Here is an 18,202-nt window from a genome sequence, read left to right on the forward strand (position 1 = left end):
TAGTCGGACCTGCATAAGCTTCCAGAATAAAAAGTGAAAGTGCTCGTCATGCTGCTCTTTCTCTGCTTACCTTCGCTCTTTCCCACTCACTCAACCATCGAGTCGGACAGGAATAGCTCGTCGCCTCACTAAGACAAGACTTGCAACGAAACCGACGATGAAGAGCGCGACAGGAAAGCTTCTCGCCGCGCCTTTGTTGGCTGCGGGTGCTCTTGCGCAATTCGTACCTGCGCCAAAGGATCTTATTACTAAAGAGGGCTATGCGAATGTCAGTGTACGGTACAAGGAGGTACCTGCTGGCATCTGCGAGCTTGACCCGAGTGTAAAGAGCTACAGCGGTTATGCAGATGTGGCTGAGGACCAGCATATCTTTTGGTGGTTCTTCGAGGCACGCAATCAGGACCCGACTGATGCGCCATTGACAGTGGTAAGTTAAGACGACTTTTGGATACAATTTCAAATACCGCGAGCTCCTTTTCAACATCATGGAATCATACTGACATTGTAACAGTGGATCAATGGAGGCCCAGGTTCCAGCTCCATGATCGGTCTCTTCCAGGAATTGGGACCATGTGGTATTGGCCCAGACATGAAGCCGTTCAACAATCCGTACTCGTGGACGAATGCAAGCAACATGCTGTTCATCGATCAACCAACAGACGTCGGGTTCTCATACTCTATTCCTATCCCCGGCTACAGCGACGGCAGCACGATCGTTCAGCTGCCGAACGCGACCTGCCCAGACTACGCTGAGAACTATGGAACTTGTGGAACGTACTCCAAGCCGGACCACACCCTGACCGCCAACAGCACCGAGAGCGCGGCGCCAAACATGTGGAAAACACTACAAGGATTCATGGGCGCATTCCCCCAGTACTCGCGCAACGGCTTCAGCTTCACCACCGAGAGCTACGGCGGTCACTATGCACCCGTCTTCAACGCCTACTTCCTCGACCAGAACGCGAAGAACATTAGCGGCGCACACAAGATCGAGCTCGAGAACGTGCTGATTGGTAACGGGTGGTTCGATCCACTTGTCCAGTACCAGGCCTACTACAACTACTCCGTCTTCCCTGGCAACACCTACGACTACGACCCGTACAACGATACAGTCAAGGCTGAGTGGTACAACAACCTCTACGGCCCTGGAAACTGCGTAGACCGTACCAAGCAGTGCTACGAGACGGGAATCAACTCGGTCTGTGCCGCCGCAGATGACTTCTGCTACTCCAAGGTCGAAAACCTCTACGACATCTACAGCGGACGCGACGAGTACGACATGAGGTTCTTGACGCCTGACCCGTTCCCGTACGACTACTTCAGGGATTATCTGAACCTGCCGGAGGTGCAGCAAGCGGTTGGCGCATTCCAGAACTTCTCATCGAGTGCCAGCACGGTCTCTGCGGCATTTGGCAACACGGGTGATGACGACCGTCCATCTGGCACCATCGCTGCTTGCCAGAAATTGCTTGATGCTGGCGTTCAGGTTATGCTGTACTACGGCGACGCCGACTACAACTGCAATTGGCTCGGTGGTCAGGTCGTCGCAGACATGATCAACGCAACTGGCTACTCCGAGGCTGGATTTACCAACATTACCACCAGCGACGGCATCGTGCACGGCCAAGTCAAGCAGGCAGGACTCTTCTCTTTCCTCCGCATCTACGAGTCCGGCCACGAGGTACCTTTCTACCAACCTCTTGCGTCGCTTGAGATCTTCGAGCGCGCGCTTAAGCAGGTCGACATCGCGACTGGTAAGGAGAAGTTTGACGCGGATTACTTGACTGTGGGCACACCGACGAGTGACTACAGAGAGGGCAATGCCACGATCCAGTTCGAGGTGACGCCGGCCAATGCGACATACAACACGGCGCTCAACGGACCGGACCCAGAGCCTACCTGGGCGGCTGGCGAGGAGGTTGCGAAGCGGTCGGAACTGAGGAAGCGGAATGTTGGGAGGTTTGGCAGGCCGAAGATGTCGAGGGGCGGCAAGAGGGCTGCTTAGTGAGATGTTGGGAGGGTAGAATCGGCTCTAATGCATCTTCACATGAACGTTGAATAAAAAAGCACATGTCATGCCATGGTCTTATCACCCGTCTAGGCCTATAGTGGGGTTTGTAGTATCGACGAGCTCCAACGTCATCAGCGTCCGATTGTCAATCATCGACTTTGCAGTGCAGCGACCTCATGCATCCTTTTGCTTGATCAGCGCATAGCAGCTGTGTGGGACCGAGCGCTCGCGGGTTCAGAAAGTCTACGCGAAGCCGTTGCAAGAGCGTTCCAGTTGTCGGAGTGGGGAGGTGGTGGTGCGGGAAGACCCCTGCTAGCGGGCGTGTCGCATGAACCTTGGTGTTGGGAGAGGAGGTCGCATCAGCATTCACGGCCAGCCACGACGGAGCAGGACCACGACAGCGACGCGCCCCTCCCTCTGGCTACACGAGACGGCCACGACACTCGGCACTTGGCTGCCCTGCTCTCCCACCGCAACGCCGCAATTGACGCCGTCGCGCCTCACCCGCTAGCGTTCCGAGGCTGTACCACGCCGGAACCCTTCACCAACTTTTGCAACCAGCGGCCCTTCGCCCCAACGACGCCGCGGCACGCTTCTCCCCACCCGGTCATGGTGCGCTTCGGTGCATGGCCTCGCTGAGAGGCACGACAACCGCCCGAACCAGCGCCGCCCGGCATCGACTCTGCGTGCTAGACGCAGCGCGACAGCGGCCGCGCGGCGACACGAAACACAACCATGGCGCCGTCCGGGACGTCGATGTTCTCCAAGCTCAGGCCCGGCCATGCGAAGCGCAATGCCTCGAGTCTGGCCTCGCCCGAGCCCGTCCCCAGCCCCAGTCCCGCCGCACCTCCACTGCCCTCGCCGTCGCAGACCACCGAGCACTTCTCCTCGCCGCGCTTCAACGACAATGCCAGCTACACCTCGGGCTCGCCCATATCGCCCTATCCGCCCCAACTGCCGCCCATTGCACGCGTCGCCTCCAAGCTGGACAAGGCGGCCTCGCCTGGTAGCTCCCAGTATACTGCCAGTCAGCACTCGGGGAGCACTGGGGGGAGCAGCAGTAAGATGGCGCAGGATCGCAGCTTGCTCTCCCCGCCCCAGCGGACACAGGACCACTTCTCCCCCGCCTATGAGAACAAGCCCCTCTCTGCGCGCTCACATAGTGGAGGCTCTCCCTTGCCACAGAGGACAGAACCCACCCCGTCGTCCGAGACGCCTCCCCAGTCATCCTCCCACCTGGCGCCTTCTGTCATCTCTCCCGGCTATTCCAACTTCTCCAAGTCGCAGACGTCACTGCTGAGTGGCATCAGCGACAAACTCACGGGCAGTTCCAAGGGCACTTCGACCCCAACGGCAGCACCCAGCAAGTCAAGATCGAGACTGACCCTTCGCAACCCCATGTCGCTCCTCATGCGACGCAGGTCTGGACAGACCCTGGATCCTCTCGCCGACGAATCGCTCGTTACCCAACGCTCGCCCTCGAACGTTCCTCCCATGCCCGATAACTATGATCCCAGCATCCGCGGAAAGATCGTACACGACTTCAATGCGCCGAGACTGAACAGAGGCTACTCGTACAACACCGCGGCAGAAGGAGGGGAAGGACAGCAGGAGATTGGTCGTGTCAGCCCGCCAAAGATAGACAAGGAGCACACACCAGTGTTCCGTGAGCACTTTGACGACGACACCAGCTACGAGCAGTCGCAAGCTGCTATACGAGCAGAGCAACTGGTGAACAAGGACTTCCTCGCAAGAAACTCCGTACAATTTCCCCCGCCTGAACGCTCAGCTCCTCCGCCGCCGCACCCCAAGAACTCGCCGCCGCCGCCGCCTCCACCACAATCGTCCCCGTTGCCTCCCCCACAAACGTCTCCACTGCCTCGACCGTCATTCCAAGGATTCGACAGCGGCTCCTCAGTTCTGTCGCCCGTGCAAGAGTCGGAGAACCCGCTCGATGTGTCTACAGATGTTACCCCGCGGAAAAGAAAGTCGACGAAGTCGCCACCACCGCCCGCACGCTCGAGAGCCACCTCCGTTTCCGACCCATCGTTCCAGCCAGCCGGGCTACCTGCGCATTTCAGCAGTCGAGCGTCCAGGTTCAGTTTCCAGATATCAGGTCAAACAGATTCTGCGCAAGAGAAGCTGCTCGAGGAGCGACACAAGGCAAAGGAGGCGGAGAAGAAGCAGGCGCGCATTTCTACCAATTCGGTCGAGGACGAGTACGACGACTACGGCATGGACGATTACGACGATATGGATGGCGGGTTCGACGAAGAAATACCGATGCTGGGTGAAGAGGATGAGTTTGGGGGCGGACTGGGAGACCAAACACTCGACTCTGGCATGAACACCTTCGACTTCTCATCTCTGTCGCTACAGCAGAATAAGAGTCATACCGCTAGTCCGATGAACCAGATGCAGACACCCGTCGACATGAACGGAAACCCCATCGGATTTGCCATGTCCCAGGAGATGCTCCAGCAATATCAGATGATGATGATGGGCGGTCAGCTGAATGGTCAAAATGCAATGAACTCTCAAGCGCAGGGGTTAGGCTTGACAACTTCTCAAAACGAGCCTCATGAATCATTTCCGGAGGAATCACCCGAGACATTAGATAACGCCGTTCCTTCGGATGCCAAACAACAGGGCTTTGGGCACATCGATTTGGGTGACGACTTTGACTTCGACGATGGGCTCATCGGCGACCAAGACGACATTGAGCCTACAGAGTTTGACGAAAACGTCTTCGATGACCCTGACGGTCCATTGTACGAGAGGAAAGTCAAGTTTGCCGAGGACGAGCAAGCGCCTGCCGCTCATCAACCGCGTGCCTACGATGTCTTGAGTTCGGAAACAGGCTATGAGGCGGACGACGACACCGTGTCGAAGCACCTAGAGAAGTCTTCGCCCACGCTCGCACACAAGACTTCAATCGCCCAGCAGCGACCTGTGCCCAGTTTTGAGAATCTCAGCGCATATCACAGTGCTCTTGCTGATGCAGCAACGCGCGCCGAGGCTGCTGGCCGGTTTACGAGGAAAGCGAGCGTGGATGTTGGTCAACCCAGCTTCGATGCTGACGACCAGTCCTCGCTCAGCAACTCCCGGCCCAGTCTTGTTCCTGACGACGGTCGCTTCAGTGTAGACACCATAAGCTTCCCACAAGATGACGATGTGTACGGTATGAGCTCTGGCTTTGTGAACGACGACTATGACTACAGTGACTTTGATTCCGCCATGGAAGATGACCCTATCATCGCTGAGGCGAACGCTGAAGCCCTGGCTTACGACGACGAGGGGTTTTACGGACAAGAGTTTGGTTTTTACGCGTCCGCAGTCGGAGAGTCACCGAGCGCTTGGGGTGGCTTCTTTGGACCATCTGGGATGGGTCTGGGCCGTACAGTCAGTGGTCGCAACGCCGTAAGAGAGCCGAATCTTACGCCCATCACCGAGCGCAGCGAATACAGCACTCGCAATTCGTTCATCAGTCTCAACCACTTCCGCGACGGTAACCAGCCGATGTCTAGCCCTGGCCTGGCACAACTCGCTCGGATGAGCCCATATGGCTTCCCCGGAAACGAGGAGGAAGACATGAGTCTCGACACTCTGCTGAAGCTACGGAAAGGTGCCTTTGGCGGAAGTGTTGCTAGTTTACCCGTCAGTGCGGCCAACAGCCCACGCAACTCTTCTCCTATGGGCATGCAGTTCGTACCACGAGCATCAAGCCCTGTCGGCAATCGCATGAAGGAGCACCCTTCTAGCTCGCTCGAGAGCTCTTACTCCTCCAAGAACGTCTCGTCCGACTACCACAACGATGACAACGAAGACGAGGAAGATGACGACGGCCTCATGGACGCCGTCAACGGCGTATACGAATCCGGTCGCTCCAGCTCAGACTCCTACTCCGGCAACGACCGCCCCGAAAGCCCCACTCTCACATCCAGCGACTACAACAGCCTCTCCAGCCCAACCGGCTACGGCGTAGGAAACGAAGCACCCCTCCTCCCTCCCATCTCAGAACTCTACGCCCAACACAACATGACCCTAGCCATGTCCCCCGGCGGCCTCTCCGCAACCTCACCCTCCAACATCTCCCTCCCCGTCTCCCCCTTCCCCATGCCGCTCTCTTCGCCCTTCCTCCCGCAACACGTAAACCGTCCGCCAAACCCACCTTCAATCGATACTTCGCTGTCTTCGCCTTCCGCGCCCACGGTTTCTACGACTGGTGGTCAAACGCGCAGACAGAGTATGGGGCTTAGTCCTATTAGTAACTCTAGTCCTATCACGCCGAATGGTGGTGGTGGTGGGAGTGGATGGAATAGAGGGCATAGTCGCAAGGGGAGTGCGGCTGATAGCGTGACGTATGTGAGGGAGCATGATGAGGCGGGCGAGGGCAGGTGGGTGTTGGAGAGGAGGAGGACGGCTGAGAGTGGTGAGTTGGAGTTGATTGGTAGGGAGATTGTTGAGGGGGGACGGATATAAATATGATTGTCCTGTGTAGATTGCTTTTCGTAGCGGTTTTTGGAGACGAGGCGTTGCATTCATGGCGTTTTCTTTTATTTTCGAATGGCATGACATGGAGACTTTGGGTGGATTGGGGGTATATAGGACATGCGTACGCGCATGAACGTCTTTTGAGAACACGCACGGGCCCTTCTGGGTGAGATAGGCTGGTCCTTTTTTGACGAAAGATGAGAGATGGAGATGAGGACTTTGGGTGGCAGATTAGATACCAAGATTAGTATAATCATGAATGTTTTTCACGCGCACTTCGAGCTTTTCACATGTTGGGTCGCATGTGAACGATGAGGCAACGGGGGATGGGAGATGGGAGATGGGATGGAGGTGGGGTATATAAATGTCTTTTGTGCGGGTAGAACTCTTGCTTCTTTATCTCACACTCTAGCAGTGTTTTTACCAAAACATACAGAGAACGCAGCCCATGACTGTGTTTTTCTTTTCCAAAAACTCTATCACATGCAATGGATGCAGTTCTTTCCCGGCTCTTCCTCGACTTCCACAAAAGCGCTCCTTGAAAGCCGATGTCAGAACCCACTGCTGCTTCCAAAAACATCGAAACAGAACTGAATTTGTGCTATGGCTGCTTCCTTCCTCCAAAACCGCAAGATTGACGTTGATGGAGTTTTCCCCGGTCTCTCCTGTTCGACCTACCAGAACCAAAAATGGGATTACAAAGTTCCATGGAAGAAACTGCTGCTCCTTTCAAAACATCAAAATGGTTTCAGGTACTCCTTTATGGCTGCGTCCTTTCCCCCAAAACCGACGTTGTCTTGTTCGATGGAGTTCTTCCCCGCCCCTTCCTCCCTGAGTCTGTTCACGTACTCAAAATGACTCTGTCACCCTTCCCATGAGACAAAGCACCGCTGCTTTCGTAACACTAAGAAAACTGAAGTGGCGTCTTTCCATGGCTGTTTCTGCTCCTCTCAAAAGGTTCTGTCAGGTTTCGATGGAGCTCTTGCCTCCTCTCCCTCGTCGGCCTACCAAAATTGAACACTAGCCAAAGGATGAGCGTGGGAGAAGTCGTTGCTGCTTTTGCAGTGTCGAAAGCGTCATTCTGTGGTTTCATGGCTGCGTTCTTTTCTCCAAAATTGATAGGGGATCCTTGCATGAATATTCCTCTGGCCTCTGTCTTCTTCCACTTTGCAAAGAGGATACGAACTTGTACATGAGAGAAAGATACTGCTGCCTCCTCAAAATCCAAAAAGCCATCACTGCCGTTCATGGCTGAGTCCTTCCCTCCACACAAAAGCAGTTATACGCTTTGATGGACTCTCCTCTGGCCTTTGCCTTCTCTGAAAACTCTCAAACTGCGATTATGGACGAGAGAGAAACCTCTGCGGCGCCCGACGAGGTGTAAAACAACTACCTGTGTTTCTGGGATATGATCTTCTACACCACACTCCGCTTTTTCAAAAACCAAAATGGCTTCACGCTCTGTCGATGGCCTTGCTGTCTGCTCTGCTCTTTCTTTTAAAACCTGTGTAAAGTAGTCTCATGCGGCGGTCTCTGGCCTCTTCAAAATTACATGCTGAAGGGAACATGTGGTGCAGAAAAGATCTTGCCGACGTCCAATGCGCTCTAGTGATTGGGGGCGCGTATAAAAGGTCCTGTCTTCTTCCCGAGAGTTGTTCTTTTACACCACACTTTGCGCGTCCGAAATCTAAATCGACGGTGGAACTTCATATGACCTGGTCCTCTGTCCTTCCAAACTACGCGCAAGAAACTGGATGTGGCGGTCTCTGCTTCTCGAAAAAACTCTATCTCGACTTCTGATGACAAGCAGAATAATACCATAGCAGAAGCTATGATCGTTGGAGCGTGGGCAGGGTATAAATGATCTGTTCCTCCTCATTGAGACCTGATTATCTACACCACACTCTGCGTTCTCGGTATCTAAAAAAGCATTTAACCAGAACTGCATGGTCTCGTGCTCCGCTCTTTCTTTATTCCAAAAGTATGAAATACCAGAGATATGGAGTGGTCTCTACTTCTCAAAACAGGTACTAGCATGAGTACATTGCGCAAAAAGACGTGGAAAGCAGCAGCATGGAGATTGCGAGAGATTGAGGAGGGTATGAATGCAACCTTCTTGCTTCTGAGACCTGATCTCCTACACCACACTCCGCATTGCGTAAATTGTTGACTTCATGGTCCATGAATTTGCGCTCTGCCCTTCCAAAATGAGTACAAAACCGAGTTATGTGGCGGTCTCTGCTTCTTCAAAACTTTCATTGCACGGCACATGTCGAAGACAAGCACAGAACTCAGCCCTACATGTCCAGTTCGATGGAGCGTAAGAGGGATATAAAAGCACCCTTCTTCTTTCTAAGACCTGATCTCCTACACCACACTTCCTCATACCAAAAACCAAAATATGAGTAGAATGAATCGATGACTTTGCTGTCTGCTCCTCCTTCTTTCCAAAAAGGCTTTGTTCAGAAAGCATGTGGGGCTTTCTGCCTCTTAAAACATACAAACCTTCACGCTATGTTGCGCAAAAGTACTGCGACGATGGCGACATGGAGTTTGTGGGTTTGTGGAAGGTGTAAAAAGCTCTTTCAGGCTTGTGGTACTTGGTATCTTATCCCTACCCTCGTTGAAGAGTTGCTCAAAAGTACCCGATTCCGTCTTCATGGTGGTCTTCTTTCTTCCAAAAAGCGAAAGCCAACCTTCAAAGGCTGCATGTTCGTCTCTGAGTCTGCTGTTCAACTGCTGGGGCTTGCTACAAGACACCTGGACGTATTCCCATGGCGTGAGCACTTCTACCGAAAACTGTAGTCTCTTCGGTAATGTGGTCCTTTCCTCTGGCACTGGTTTTGTGACTTCCGCAACATCGACGACCTTGACGAAAAGATACTCTCACGAATGAGAGAAATCGCAAGTATAATACACTGGTTTTGTTAATCATTATACGAAGCATACACAACCAGATGCAAGATACCTGCTTCTCTCACATTCAGCAGATGCATGTCTTGTCAACTAAAAACGTAACCATGCACGATAAAATGACCTCTCTTCTTGCCCAGTTGCGTATAAAAGCCGCGCAAATCCTTCCCTTCTCCTTCTATATCACGGCTCCTTGTCTTCCAAAACCTGGACTGGAGCATCGTATGACTTCTCCTTCCAAATTTCCAAAAAGCAGCGTTATCCTGTGGCATGTTTCTGCCGCCTTCTCTCTCCCTCGTACCCTGATCTCGAAAAGCACCTGACGACAAGGTGATGAGTCCAAAAAGTACAAATCACTACATGTATGTTTTCTGGGCGTGTGGAGAGCTTGCTACGAAATTGGACAGCATCGCGCGATGTGTCGAAGGGCCGCACGAAGGCAAATGTACCACGATTTCTCTGATACGGTTCAATGCAACCTTGAAGCTGCCAACACTGCAGTACACGTGCACTGTCCTAGCACCCGGTCGTGCAGGCCGGGAATGTCTATATAAGTCTTCTGTAACCAACAGTTGCTTGTTCCTTCACCACAGAATAGCTTCTGTACTTCCAAAATTCCGAGCCACTTGAGCCATGTTCGCTCCTCCTTCCAAAAAAAACAAGTATTTCCGATTCATGGAGAGTTCTGCCTCCGCTTCCTTCCACACCATTCCGTGTTTCCACCAAGTCTCCTTCACTCGTTGACGGAATCAAAAAGGCCATGACGCTCTGCGATGTCGTCGTCCGTTGGATTTTGCGCGTACTACCCAAAATTGAAGAGTCACCGATGTATGTTTGAGTGTTTGGAAAGCGCGCTGTTCTCAGAATTATGATGGCAGGATGCAAATGCCATACCACACGTATGCATGGGAGTAGGAGAGAAATCGAAAGCGAATGTTAACGAATGCATGGTCTGTGTGCTCGGTAGAGGGCGTCATGGTATAAAGTTACTTCTTGTGACCCCCAGAAGTTGACTTTCTATACTTCACCCCTGCGAGGGAATCACCAAAAGAGGGTGACCTTATGGACATGATTTTTCGACTCGTTCCAAAAAGAGTAGTGCAACGCCTGATGGAGTTTGGCGCGGCTGTCTTGGTTTCTGGACGGCGAAAAGTCTGCTGACGATTCGCAACGAGCGAAGCACATACGATTTATCTCGGCCTTTTTGGAGTCGAAGAAAGGCTCAGAAACATAAGGTGTTTGTACTTGGCTTTTTGGCAATTATCGGTATTCGAGTTGTGAATGAGAGCTTTGATGGAAGGCTGTGGCAGCGGCGCACACGAAAAGACATCAGTTTTTCTTCTTCTTTTTGCTAGTCTCCATGTCATTTCCGCCTACTCATTTTGGACAACCAAACCCGCGGGCGTTGTATAAGAAAGGCTGAGCAACAGTGAGGACAGAGGTTTATATACCCGCGCCGACGGCACGACCGCACATTGGGTACTGGTGATCATGTTTTGGAAGTGATGCAGCTGCCTTTACCACGTTCAGAAAAAGGCGCCGACGAATACATGAAGTTCCTCTCGGCTGTCTTTTGGTCGCCACACCAGACATAACGCAGTCCTGCAACGTTTTTGAAAATCTCCACTTGCGGAGGGCGGCGCAAATCTCATCGAGAGGTGCATCGTTTGATTTGGGTCGATCATTTGTGTTTCATCTCCTTTTTTTCGTTGTCTGGCTACCTTTCGAAAGTGCCTGGCTCGTCTAAGAAAGAAAGGAAGAGCGGAACACATAACTCTTTTCCTCGAGAAGTTTTGAACTCGAAGCAGACCACCAGAACATTCAAAAAATCTTGCGTCTTTTTGATATTCCAGCAGAAGACGATGCGGAAGAAGAGGAACCACATGCGCGGCTCATATCATGCGAGTGGTTGATAAGCAATTCGGTGCCATGATGCACTCGTCGACATCTTTTTGAGTCGCAGATTTCGAGTTTGACGTGGATGAACGAAGGCATGGAGTTGTGCTCGGTGCTTTTATATTCGAATGCTGAGCGTTTGGTTACCATGAAGCATATCGTGAGCGCTTTTGGAGTGTTTATTTTGGAAGAAGGCGGAAGAAGACATGTATCTGTTCAGAAAAGGTCTCGATGCCATGAGCTGTTCTTTGAACGCTTTTTGAGAAAGAGAAGAGGTGGGTTTATGATGAGAAGGAAGGGGGAAAGCCGGCAGAGGATAGGTTTATATAGTGCTCTGCGTGGAAAACATGTGGTACCAACGCGAACCGAATCTGGAGCAATGAAATATATCTCATGGCGAAGTGGGGTATCTTTTGGAACGGCTGAGCGGTGTCGCTACTGGAACAACACATAGCGACGCTTTTGAGATCGCGGATTTCCACAATGAGCAAGCCGGTAATATCAGCTCTTGGTTATCAGTAAGGTAAAGAAATCCTTGTCAAGATTGTGATAAGTATTGGTATCAGATGCTACGCTATGCAAGGTAAACTGGATTAACAAACTTCGAATGAAGACAGAGATCATATGACGAGATGGCGAAGTGAATGTGCCAAAACGTCACCACGCCTGCTACCTGCCTTCCAGTCTCAACCGATCTCTACTCCTCCCTTCATCGCGTCTCGCGACGAGGAACCACAGACTGCTGATCCAGCAAAGTATTACGCCGATCCAGGTCTGCGCCGGACCCTTGAACAGTGTGATGGCAACAAGCTGGAATGCGCTTCGCGGAACCGCGACAAAGGTCGCCGTCAACGGAGACGTCGCCTTGACAAGCAGCAAAGTACCCGAGAAGACAGCCCATGAGCCCATACCACCAAAGAGCATCATGGCCCAGAAGAAGGGTACATCGAGGAACGGTATATTGTGGTATATATGTGGGACCTCACCGGAGAGGATCACGATCGGTGTGAGGAGCATGAGCGACACGAGGGACGTGTAGTGTAGCGTGCGGTAGAAAGCGCGAGTCTCCTCTCTGTTGCCGGGTTCTTCCGAGCCGCTGGGGTATCCGGTGAGCACATCGCCAGCGGGGACGAGGCCAGCGACGATCTTGCGGTATGTGCGGAGCAGGAGGATCGGATATAGCGCGACGAAGATGGAGGAGAAGACGCCGGCGACGACAGACTCCCAAGTGACGCGGACATTGGAGCGGTATGAGGCGAAGAAGAGGTTGAGGGTTGCGACGAGGGCGGAGGAGAGGGTGCTGCCATTGACGTTCTCCTTCTGCAGGACGCAGGCGAAGATGATGGCGAGCGGGGTTATGCCGATGCGTGCGAGTTGGTAGACGGGAAGAGGTGCGTAACTACTGCATGTTAGTACTGAAGAATATAGGGATATGATGGGTGTCCTACGCGAACGAGAAGTTGCTAAGCAGCACCTTCACGATGAAGACTACCGCAAGTGGAAGCACCTGTTTCGCGATTTGGAAATCGAACTCAAACAGGCCTCCGCCAGCGATTCCACCAGATCCATTCGATAACCATCGCGCAAATGCGTATATTCCAGGCTTCTTGTTGCCTCTAAAGGCTCCTCCCTGAGGCGCGGCGGGTTGCGAGGGCGGCACGGCGGCACCGAAGCCTATGAAATGCAGCGGATTACTGGAGAAGCGTAGGAGGCTCGATACGAGTATGAGGAGGATGTGCGTGATGATGAGTTGGGCGTAGGATTGAGTGAGGGGAAACGGGAATCTGGTGTTGTTAGTATACACCCAATACGCGTTTGACGTGTCCTCACTTGTAGACGCCCGTCAGCATGATGAAGCGGTTCATCAGCAGTAGCCCAAAACTACACCCGCCGACCCAGAAGACCAGCAATCCCACCCAGGCCTGCCAGCCCCTCCATGTGCCGAAAAAGAAAGCCCCAGGCCCGCCTTGCTGCCAGAAGCTGCGAAAGGCATGGCTTCCTCGTCCTACGTCATGACTGACCAACGGCCGTATACTGCTCGCTGGTTCGTATTCGTCGTCTTCGTCTTCGCTCTGTGCGGCGCTTCGATTGCGCGGATACGGACTGGTGCTGCGACTGCCAATATCGATCAATGGCACCGCGGGCTGCAGCTCCGACAGCGAGTTCTGCGTCGAATGACTCCGCCGTGACGTCTCCATTTGCGCGTAGAACTCGACGTCGGAGTGATCGGTATCGTCGATTGAGCTCGCGCTGTTGTTCCGGCGGTGTACGTTGCTGTCCTTTCTCTTTCTGTCCTTTGGCAGCTGTACGGGCCCCCGCGACAGATTGCTGAGGAAGTCGAGGGGCTTGCGGAAGGTGTTCTGGGTCGTCCGAGTGAATGCGCGTGACGAGTTCATCGTGTCCGCTTCATTGCGGAGAGAGAAGGGAGCATCAGCATGCTGAGGGTGTGCAATTGGTAAAAGTTGAGCACAGGCAGGTACGAAGGCCGGGCGACGCTGGACCCTGGCCTAGGCTAGGGGAAGTGGGCCCGTTAATTTCTGGGGACGCGCTGCCTCAACACCACCGACATGGCTCATGGTATTTCAGCTACTTGCCATACTCGTCTCCGGGCCAAACATGGGAGCGCAATTCTCGCATGCTGGCCAGTACAATGGTAGCATCACTCTCAAGGCAGCAGCAGCCGACCCCGCACCTCAACTTGTCAGGCTGACTTGCTGCGCACCTGCACTAACCTCAGCCTGGTGTCTTCTCATCACCTCTATCATATCACCATTCATGAGCAACTCATAACCTTTTCGAAACCAATGAACCGACCACGATGTCAGACGAGCTACTTTGTGGTCCATGCCAAAGATTTCTCAGCGGGGAAAATCCTTTATTGGGCTGGGAGGAAGAATATCTAAAATTCGCTCATCACACAACGGCCGAGTCTTTTCGGCAAGCTCTCGCATTGCCTTGTAGTATATGTAGACGTCTACAAAGCGATTTCAGTTACCTGACGCGTATTGTCGACCCCATTTTACTTGATGTGTGTAAATGGCTAACCCGTCACAGGCCACGAATCAGAGAATACATTCGAAGTGGCACCGACCATGTACCACTTAATCTCATCACACGCAGAAGACGATACCGTAGAAAAAGAACTGGACCTTTGCTTCACGTGCTCTGATGTTACAATCCAGATTACGTTGACGCCCAGGGCAACAAGCGAACAACCTCCTTACTTCCTTCTGACTCTCTCTGGTGTTGCAGTGGCGGATAGAAGTCTTGCTGCCAATCATACAGGCAGCGATGATTGCATCGATTTTGTATTGTCCCAGTTGGAACGATGCCGAGATACGCACACTGAATGTCAAATAATGCAGCAAAGCAGACAAGACACGACCAGGTTTTTGCCCACAAGATTGATCGATGTTGGCCACACTGGGGATCCAACGATTTGTCTTGTGGAGGCTGACGAGTGTGCTGGACAACCACCCTACATCGCGCTGTCGCATTGCTGGGGTAAGTCTCGGCCTCTTCAACTGACACGAAATACTGCAGCACGTCTTAAAGCAGGTATCACATTGATGGATCTGCCCAAGACATTCCAAGATGCCATCCATGTAACACGAAAGATGCGGATTCGGTATCTTTGGATTGATTCATTGTATGTCGTATTTAGTCAAGGTATCTCTGCTTTCCGCTTACTTGCTATAGGTGCATCGTCCAAGATGATGCTCGAGATTGGCAAAGAGAAGCTGCCTGTATGCAAGATGTCTACAGCCAAGCGATTTGCTGCATCGCAGCTACGGCTGCCAAAGATGCTGATGTCGGTCTCTTCTTCAATCGGGATCCACATGAGCAATTGCCAATACGGGTTTTTACGAGTAAAGCTCGAATACTTGGGCGAAAGGCAAACGAGCCCTTGCTAGCATACGTCATTGGCAGCCCAATTGTGACTTCTGCCATGGCTATCGATAATGCACCTTTGAACCAAAGAGCCTGGGTTGCGCAAGAACGATATTTGAGTACTGGAACCGTTCACTTCACACAAGAACTACTTTTCTGGGAATGTCGCGAATCTTTTACGAGCGAACAAGACCCTGACGGTAGCCGTATCGAAATAGCGACAATATGGTATGGAAATACCGCAGTACATACCTTAAAATCGAACATCTGTGACTACAAAAATCGACTGGCCATCGTGTCCGGGAGTCCGACCAGTGTCGACAGGCTCAAGGTCTTGTCATACATCCACAAAGACTGGTGTCACTTCAGGACCTCATATTCCGGCCTCAGCTTAACAAAGGAAGAAGATATATTCGTTGCTCTGAATGGCATTGCGAAGGCCGTTGCTGAAGTCACAAGCGACACCCTAGTTGCTGGTTTATGGCGAGGCCGGCTGATCGAAGAGCTATGCTGGGAACGATGTACCAATGAATGGGTGCATTCGATTGATGAACCTCCAAGGCCTTCTACATGGCGCGCACCTACATGGAGTTGGGCAAGCATCAATCGCACAATTGAAGGCCGTAAATTGTGGTGGGAGAATGACTCTTGGTTGGATTTTGTCCATGAGATGGCGGCAATAGAAAACCTCGCCGTGGATCAGAAGCCTTCTGGGCAGCTTGTCAACGCCTCTTTAACATTGACATGTCGCCTGATTCCGATACATCCACCGGATTCGGGTATCGGGGCATGGACGCCATATAAAGGTACCGTGGTTCTCGATGACTGTACCATCACAAACGCGAAGAATTTGGGCAACGAAGTCACTCTGGTGATTCTTCGTCACTTCGCACACGGGAGAGAAGGCAGTCTACAAGGCATATTAGTCCTGCCAAGTCAAGTCAAAACTGGCAGCTACGAACGACTGGGCTATTTTGAATGCATGGCCGCTAATTCCGCCCATCGTCTCTTCCGCGATATTAGTGATTTTGAGGAGGATAAGCGAATACTGCAAAGCGTACTTGACGGATACCACAACGCGCAAGAAACTACGATCGAGCTGATATGATACCACTCTGCATGGCTTCCGTCGATTCGAACGTAGCCATTACCGAGTGAGCAGTACACTTACGTTGCATCGCAAACACGTAGCGCATAACTACCAAACGTCGCATAGATATCTCACAGCACTTCGCCATCTCAACTCCCACCTGAGCATGCCATCACCATCCCCTCCAGACACGCACCTACCACCCCTCCAACCGGCCCTACATTCCCAGAGCGGAAGGTCGCCAACCCGCGCCAAGACACCCACCCGCCTTCTTAATGAGGCTTGTCCTACACCTACCAAGGCTTATTCCGCATGATGCCTTATCGCAAATCTCCACAGGGCATGTGGATCTGGTCCTTCTGTGCGCCTTTCCAGAAAAGGGCCGAGCCGTTGGTAGGATTGCGGAGATGTGCCTGTGTTGGTGGCGTTGTATCTGCTCACACCCGTGCGTGCATGGTGCAGGATGCGGTACGGAGGTGCTTTCCGGGGCGGGCGGGATGGTTGGTATTGGGGGAGTTGAAGGGGTAGGAGGATGGAGAGGGATTGGCGATGAGGAGCAGGAAAGTGATGGGCTTTGATCTACGCGGCGGTGCTGATGCTGTACGGTTTCTAGATGCGTGGTGACAAGGGAGCGCTCAAGTAGCCTTGGAGCGCAGCTGAAGTGCGCATGATATCCTCTATCTCTGTCCAATTCTGATGAGTGAGCAACAGCAGGAGGACATGATCGATACTACAACGCCTTTCGGGTTAGCCCTGTTCATTCTGGGGTTCAACGTCCGTACATGTCCGTTTGGTACATGTATTGGATCCACTGAGGACGAAGCCGAACGTTGACTCCGGTTCCTGACGGGAGGGAACGCGGTGGCTGGCGGCTCCATCATCAGGAATATCGTTTCGCAGGATACTGCGGCGTTGGAAGACCAGATGGGGTGGTGCATAGGTTCTGCGAGATAGCTACCATGATCTATCCATGCAAGCAGAATCCTTCGGCTCGAATTTGAAGGACAGGGGACGGGCCGTTGCTAGATACAGTATGCTGCGGCAGGACTCGGTGTTACCAACACGTCTCAATCATCCCGTGGACTCGCACTTTGTTGTCGGGCTGTGCGTCTTGAACAGCTCGATTGACCTTCTCTTTGGGGGTCTACTTGCGAAAACTCGAATTGTCCATGTGAACGTCGACTCGTCAACCATGGCGTATATAGCGCCATTCGAATGTCGGTCGCATCAAGTTACTGTGACAGTCAAAGTTGGTGTAGAGACCGAAGAGGAAGGTCACTTCGTCCCGTAAGCCATAGAACTCGCGCCATGGGTACTGCATCCGACTGCATAATCGATCAACACCAAAGTCCACGATACCAGTAAGTGTACCTGCATGATGGTTGGGCGACAACAGACCCACGGCCAAAGGGTAGCCTGTATGTAGAACATGTAAGCTAAGGCAAGCCATCATCCCTCCCTACATGCAGCTAACTCTACCATGCAGCCAGCCCATGGCGGAGGGGTGTGGGGTCATGGCCCGACGTAAGCGCTGGTTGCGATTGCGTTTTCTTGGCACGGGCGGAAGATTGACGCTCAGGGAAGGTCCTTAACCGTCGCGTGAAGATCGTCGCAGGGTCTGAGATACGAGGAGATCATGGGAGATCATGCTGCTGGCGCTACGTACGGAAGTGTCTAGCGTGGTATGGAAGGGATGACAAGTTGACTCTCTTGGGATATCAGTGCGTATGGAATGCTTGTGTTTGAGACGATGAATTCTAGGTGTGTCGTGGGCATCCACCTCTTCCGGTTCTTGCGAGCTATCGACTCAAACGATTCTTTCGGGTTAGCAAACGCCTAATACACGCTTGATATGAGGTATCATCCGTTTTCACCTGCCGGCCATATCGGCGAGCTGTTGTCTCCAA

At 52.6% G+C, this 18,202-nt stretch overlaps 3 protein-coding genes across 3 annotated transcripts; 2 read left to right on the forward strand and 1 right to left on the reverse strand.

Annotated features, from left to right (window-relative positions):
- Window positions 1-157: 157 nt before the first annotated feature.
- On the forward strand, window positions 158-2,005 carry J4E78_007340 (uncharacterized protein; the record flags this gene model as incomplete). The annotated part of the gene is made up of 2 exons (XM_049367947.1): window positions 158-427; window positions 512-2,005. 2 exons carry the CDS (start codon window positions 158-160, stop codon window positions 2,003-2,005), a joined length of 1,764 nt encoding a protein of 587 aa, XP_049220268.1.
- A 741-nt stretch (window positions 2,006-2,746) lies between these two features.
- J4E78_007341 (uncharacterized protein) lies at window positions 2,747-6,493 on the forward strand (the record flags this gene model as incomplete). The annotated part of the gene is made up of 1 exon (XM_049367948.1): window positions 2,747-6,493. The coding sequence occupies one exon, from the start codon at window positions 2,747-2,749 to the stop codon at window positions 6,491-6,493; it is 3,747 nt and encodes a 1,248-aa protein (XP_049220269.1).
- Window positions 6,494-11,983: 5,490 nt separating this feature from the next.
- On the reverse strand, window positions 11,984-13,710 carry J4E78_007342 (uncharacterized protein; the record flags this gene model as incomplete). The annotated part of the gene is made up of 3 exons (XM_049367949.1): window positions 11,984-12,713; window positions 12,763-13,098; window positions 13,145-13,710. The coding sequence occupies 3 exons, from the start codon at window positions 13,708-13,710 to the stop codon at window positions 11,984-11,986; spliced, it is 1,632 nt and encodes a 543-aa protein (XP_049220270.1).
- Between the last annotated feature and the right edge of the window lie 4,492 nt (window positions 13,711-18,202).

This window comes from Alternaria triticimaculans (genome assembly GCF_023758025.1).
Source record: "Alternaria triticimaculans strain BMP 0046 chromosome Unknown scaffold_11, whole genome shotgun sequence".
NCBI classification, from domain to species: Eukaryota; Fungi; Ascomycota; class Dothideomycetes; order Pleosporales; family Pleosporaceae; genus Alternaria; species Alternaria triticimaculans.